The 6,774-nt window shown below is 31.9% G+C and overlaps 1 protein-coding gene across 6 annotated transcripts in view; it reads right to left on the bottom strand.

Annotated features, from left to right (window-relative positions):
- Positions 1–1,072: 1,072 nt before the first annotated feature.
- The window catches only part of LOC108747244 (pantothenate kinase 3), a 10,030-nt gene continuing 4,328 nt past the window's right edge, over positions 1,073–6,774 (bottom strand). Inside the window, exons 1-10 of one of the 6 annotated variants that reach the window (XM_018484614.1) lie at positions 6,265–6,629; positions 4,747–4,927; positions 3,311–3,489; positions 3,048–3,221; positions 2,669–2,836; positions 2,518–2,594; positions 2,259–2,435; positions 2,017–2,152; positions 1,833–1,946; positions 1,073–1,759 (exon numbers count right to left, since the gene is read on the bottom strand). In XM_018484614.1, the coding sequence (XP_018340116.1) occupies positions 1,706–1,759; positions 1,833–1,946; positions 2,017–2,152; positions 2,259–2,435; positions 2,518–2,594; positions 2,669–2,836; positions 3,048–3,221; positions 3,311–3,489; positions 4,747–4,870 (1,203 nt within the window). In that variant the 5' untranslated portion in view covers positions 4,871–4,927; positions 6,265–6,629 and the 3' untranslated portion in view covers positions 1,073–1,705. Of the gene's footprint in view, positions 1,760–1,832; positions 1,947–2,016; positions 2,153–2,258; positions 2,436–2,517; positions 2,595–2,668; positions 2,837–3,047; positions 3,222–3,310; positions 3,490–4,746; positions 4,928–5,548; positions 6,006–6,119; positions 6,237–6,264; positions 6,632–6,774 lie in introns of those variants that run through there. The other 5 variants (XM_018484615.1, XM_018484612.1, XM_018484613.1 and 2 more) reach the window with 5 other exon arrangements.

The raw sequence follows: 6,774 nt of genomic DNA, 5'->3' as shown, positions 1-6,774 counted from the left end.
CAATACATTGCAACAAAAATAAGCTATTCGCTTGTGTAAGGATACGCTTGTGGTAATATGAAATTACTCAATAAATTATAAGTAACATATCTCCAAAGATTTATTAATTGTCATATTTCAAATAGAAAATAAATATATCACGGTTATTGTTTTCTAAAATGTGTGTGTATATACGCATTTTTTAATAATAATATCAATATGATTATCACTTATTGTATCAATATTTCAATTATATTTTTCATTCATTCATATTACACCTTGTATTTGTCAAAAACAAAATTTTATATTTGACACATCTCCCGGCAAACGCTAAATATTCATGAAATGTTCCTAAAATCCCCAAAAAACATTCCAAGAATCCGAAATATTTTCCAAAATATTCCGAATAGTATTTATGGTAAGAAACATTCAAATGTCGATTAAAAATTTTATTTGCATTGCATTCCATAATGTCATTACATAATCGGAGAATTTTCATACATGTATATTCCACAAAATTTTCATTTTTTCAAAAATTCCAGGTCAGGTCATCCATGAATCAATTTTTAAATAAAATTTTACTTTAGAAAACACATTTAATGTGTTTTCACCTCGGAGCCCAATTTTGGGGTTGCTCTTTTCACAGACGAAGTGTTGCGCTGCTTCTTGTGATTTTTGTTTACGAGTAAATGCTCTTCGCCGGTCCTCTGTCGGCGAAGATGTACACTGCTCGCTCGCTCGCGATTTTCATAAAATATATAAAAAGTATTCACACGATATTCTGAACATTTCATCGACATTTGCACATTCTATGACGATTCTTTTACTGTTCCGGTACATTCGGTACATTAGTAATACGAATCGAACTTTCTGTGAATATTTAGCGTTAGCTGCGGACTTCAACAACTTCTAGTATGTATTGCATCATATCACTATCCTGACGGAAGCGTATATTTTTTTATTACAAATCGTGATTTCACAAGAGCGATATAAAAAATTCTTGATTTATACAACTATAAGAAGCGCATGAATAATATTTCATAAAAAAGTTGTATTAATATTCAATTAAAAATTCATTTTAAAAGGTTCACCTTGTAACATACAATGCATTAACAACAAAATTACTAATATTAACAATCAGTGCGAAAGTATTTACCGCTACATAATAGTTTTATTCGATTATAAACTTACAAAGAGAAAAGATATGTAAGTGTAATAATGATTGCCATATTACCTATATACATAAAAATCTGTGTGCACATTTGTAGAAAAACTTTACAATATAAATTATGAGGTAGAACTAGTCTATGCGGCATGTAATAAAACATCGGAAGGAGAGACTATCCTTTATCCTTTTGGATTTGGTCCATTATAGATTCTATTTGCCGAGTTGTGTTAGATTTGTGCTCATAATTAAACAATTATAGCAAAATAACCCTCCGACCAAAATTAGAAATATTTTGACAATTATTTTTTCCTACATTAAAATAGTGATAAATTATACAACGACACTTGACAAATATTCCCTTAATCTTACTGCATAAATATTAAGGCTTTCTATATTAATATAAATGATTACACAATAAATTGTAGATTCATGATTAATTGAAAAAAAAATGTAACAAAAATAAATATAATTATGTCGAATAATCTTGCTCACTCGAGAAATGTTCTGCGAAGTTGGTCATATGGAATGCTATATGTTATATAACTATTTCTCCATTGTTTAGCTCGATTCGCCATTAAATTGTAATAGACATCCCACCGCTCCGAAATAACCCTGAAATCAACATATAATATCTTATGATAGCTGAATGGTATTTTTAAATATGAACTTTTAATTAGATTTTTACTTCATGTTCCAAAAACAGGGCTTTCAAAGTTCCTTTAGACCAATAATCCATAGCATAGGCCAACAATTTCATTGATATGGGATTTACTCTGAGAAAATTTCCTACAAATACAACCTAAAAACAAAAATTGTTATACATGACTACTTTATAATATTATATATAACAAATTATATATTTTTATTACCCTTTCAATTTTTTCATTAACAGCACACATACGCGCGATAGAACCAATATTATTTGTGATAGTAACAAGAGTTGCACGCGCCAGATCTTCCTTTGTGACAGTATTTCTACGATCTTTGGAATTCATTTGTCCAAAACTAAAAATAATAAAAAAAGGGATACAAAATAAGAATATTAAAATAAAGAAATTACATCTTAAAATAGGATTAATTAAATTAATAACTGCTTTACAATTGTACATACCTGCTCGCAACTAAATCTCCAGGAAGACCGAAAGGACCATAATCACCGCCGTATATATCTTTAACCAATTTATCCACTCTTGTATTATCGCCGCCTGTTGCTAGTTCTATTGCTTCTTCAAAAGTGTTACATCCAGTAAGAAGACAGCATAATCCCAAGAATGTACCACCACCTAAGCTGTAATTAAAAAAAAATGTACTGATATTACTTGATAATAAATATCTTAAACTACAAAATATACAACATACACGCAATTTACCTTGTTCCAGATATTCTTTTAAAATTTTCTTGTCCATATACAGCTAATATGCTTACTCCGGAGCCTATATTAACGAGCTGCAGAAAATAATCAATCAGTAATTCCACCAATTAAAAACGCACAATAAAAAAATATTTTTATATACTCTTACCAAGAAAGGATATGGTTCAGAAAAATCATAGGGTACTTTTTGGCATTTGCTGTCATCGGTAGGATTCGACCAATAATAGCATTCATGTGGATTCGTGGTCTCTATGTAGAGCATCCCGCGTATTAAACTATCTAATTCATCAAATTTTGCCAAATTCATATTTACTTCCTGCCAAAGATATTTCATTATTTTAATAATTATCATTGCAATTTGGTCTGTTCAATTTGCTTACACTTTTTTATACTTTTTACACTTAAAATGAGATAGATATATATTTGGCGCTGAAAAGAGAGAAAGCGAAGATTTTGAGTGTAAAAAGTGTAAGCAAATCAAATGTAATTATAACAAGACAAAGACAAAGATAGATAATTTTTCAAACCTTTTTAAAATTATCTTCGAATTTAAAAGCACCACCCCCAGTGGCACAAACAGTAGTCACAAGATTTGCCATACCTTTTGATTTTGCTAATGCTAAAAAATTTCCCATTTCACTTGTGGGAAATCTAATAAAATGTAAGGTTCCTCGTCTGCCTCTAATACAGATGTTATCCATCTGAAACAATCGTCAAATTAATTATTAACAGGTTTATATAATTAATAAATTGTAAAAAAGTACAAGTTAAATATTTAATAAATATTTACTTGTAAATGCGTATCACGATGGCCAGTTTTTCCATATGCCGAATTTTTAGTGAGATATCGACGAATATTTTTCAATATCTCAACTTCTGCATCTGCTTCATCTCTCGTTATATCCTTTGGCTCAAAGTACACTAATTTGCATAATGTACCACCTATGTCCATTCCAAACCAAGGCATTGCTGCAACAATACGGTACAATATGGTACGATTAATATTTTACGATTAGTATTTTATCTCATAATTTGTGCAAAAATATGTTAAAAATATATATTTATAAAAAAAATCAATAATTACTAGAAATTAACAAAAAAGTAATTTAAAAAAAAATAATTTTGCAAAAATGGTGAGATTAAATTTTCAGAAATGTGATTATTAATAATGACATGTCATGCAGAAAATTGTGATAAAATATATATACAGTAAGAAAGAATTATCTAATTACAAATATTCTTTTAAATGACAATCAAGCGAATTAAAGGTAACATTTTTGTCGCAAGCATCATCTACTTTGTTACGAATATTATTTAGCTTAACAAAATTCAACATTTGATATTTTTTAGAGAAAACTAAGCAGTGATGTTTAAGCCAGTACAAAGCCGGTAAGTGTAGATATTCATGTGATAAAATAATTATCGTATATAACTCTTCGCAGTGTTAAATATAAGATAGTATATAGACACAGTATTCCCAATGCATATAATCATTCAAGTACAGTATTCATAATATTAGATTACAATCTAGATACAGACGATAGACATAGTATTAGCATTTCCAGTTTATATGTCTAGTCTTTTTCAGATATAATATTCACAGTTTCATTAGTTTCGACTTCTGTTCTTAAAAAAGCTAAAAAATGATAATAAAAGTTGATAATAAAATGAACTAATATACTGATAACAATTAATAGTCAGCCTTTCATAAAAATAAATTTGAGTAAAGATTAAATTATCGATATAATTATATTTGCAAATAGTTATATAATATAAAACATAAAAAATATTACGGATGTATACAGTAAATAGCGTATCACGTGGACACTACACTCGTTAGTTTGAATTAATTTTTAGATCATTGCTTAGTTATTTATATTATATAGTCCGAGCGTGTTTGATTTGAGCTCCGGAGTCAAAAAGCAAAGCCATCGACGCAAGAAAATCAATATGATATTGATACGAGTCTGAGCGACGCTCATCAATACTTTACAGTCCATGAAATCTTACTCATTGAATTTTTTTGCGTCGATGGCTTTGTATTTTAGCTCCGGAGCTCTAATTAGACTGGTCTAATACATATAGTCAATCATTGCATTTTCATATGTAAAAATTTGAAAAAATTATAATCATGACGCACAAGATATAAAACACATTTGCAAACAATGCAGCAAATAACATAGTATCTAATAAAAAGTAAAAAATTGGCAATCTAAGCACACATACAATCCACTGACTCACAAGGAGATGAATGATTCCTTGCTTCTTTGGCCATGGTATTGGCAGCAGAATATCCGTTAGACTGCATGTCCTTTGGAGTTAGATTGTTCTTATGACTTTGCGGACTCATTGCTCAGAATAGAATAGTTTACTGCAGATCCCTCTGTTATGATAAATAATGTATTCGCTGAAAAAGCGAAAAGATACATACATTTAAAAACAATTTTGTAAATACAATTTCAAACGTAAAATATCGCATGTGTTTATTTTTATGATATTATGTTGAAAACATCATGCAAATACAATTCATATTTTTTAATAATCAATGATTTTCTTTTCATAATCCAAATGTGGAGAGCATTTAAAACTTTAAACCGTTTAAATGCAAAGAATTATTTTCAAGCCAGAAGTCAAAGATCATCTTTTTCATTTGCGCACACAATGTGAAATACACATGGCACGAAACGCAGGAATATATTTACATAAGTAACGTCACACAAGTTCATGATATATGCACATTTTTATCCATTTTTTACATCGTTTTATTATAATCTGCTTTTACACTATATATACTTATTGGGATTGAATTAAATATAAATTTAACTGGTTTTTATTTATCATTAGTCATTTGTTATTATATATATTTTGTTGAAAAATATATTTGTGCAAATTCGCATATATCAAGCGCCACAAATGACCGAAAATAAGATAATACTTTTTCTTATTTAATTTGCAATCCTACGTAACAACTTTATCTTCTTGAAACGAAATTTCGAAAGTAATAAATCTGTTGTAAACAATATCTCACCGGACAACATATAAATAAACACTTTCTGTTGAATATTTCGAATATCAAAGCAACAAGTAAATTGACCGTGCTAAACGTTTGAAGTTATGTTTCGACGCGTTACACGCGCGAATATAAAAGCGCTCTTCTAAACATTTCATTATACTATAGCTATATTCAAACGATAAGCATAGACGCGCGCGATATCGTTACGTAAACCCGTACGATAAATAATTGATTATCCAAAGCGATCAATCTTCTATCATGACACTGCCCTCATTTTGCAAATCGCGTCGACTACTCTCAACGTTCACCGAGCTGTTGTCAGCAGCATCTTACGACATATCGAAGATACAAGATTCTCAAGACGCTCGTTGCGACGAGCATCTTCAAAAGAAGATCGGCTACGTTCAGCGGACTCAACAGTTGAGTGAGCGCTCGCTGCTATCGATATATTCTTGTAGATCGACATTTTTCATTGGATGATCCAAAAGAATATACCAATAACAGCGAACGCTCATTCAACTGTTGAGTACGCTGAATGCGCTCATTGTTAATGCACCAACTACTTTACGATGCTCCGTTGACTGACCGTCAGTCGCGTCGCCGTCACCCCGTTGACGTCGAGCGTGACGTCGTGCGTCACGTCGAGCCGAGAAACTCGCGAGAACTCGCCACGAGCGATCGAACGAACGACGGTGGCGTGATGTCTCACGTCAGGCCGGCGTGACACTTACTCATCAGATTTCTGCGAAAGCATCGAGAAGCATCGAGAACGGCACAAATTAATATACACCACGAGCCGGACGCTCCCTTCCCTTCCGTTCCGTTCGTACCGTCCGACTGACCACGACTGAACGGACCGACCACGAGCCGCGATGAGCGGAGCGAACGACGACTTTACGACTGCACTGACTACAGCGACTACCTCGGTGCTGTTTAAATAATACTCCGGCAATACGATAACTGTACAATGAACGGGACGTCGACGGAAATGCTACTATGAGGAAACACTGCGTTCGCGGTCGCACGTATAGCAAATTCGATCTTGCCGAGCGCGCACCATCTCGATAAGCACTGTAAAGGCTGCCATACATGAAATAATCTTGTGTTAGATGTAAAAATGTAACACGTGATCTTGCCTGAACCAAACTTGCCCGATGAAATATTTTTAATCCATTAACGTGACGTCCTGCTAATCTTTAATCACTTGTATATACGACGTTGTATGCCTTTTGTGTCACGGC

This window comes from Trachymyrmex septentrionalis, unplaced genomic scaffold (genome assembly GCF_001594115.1).
Source record: "Trachymyrmex septentrionalis isolate Tsep2-gDNA-1 unplaced genomic scaffold, Tsep1.0 scaffold196, whole genome shotgun sequence".
NCBI lineage: Eukaryota > Metazoa > Arthropoda > Insecta > Hymenoptera > Formicidae > Trachymyrmex > Trachymyrmex septentrionalis.
This window is presented reverse-complemented; position numbering and strand designations above follow the sequence as displayed.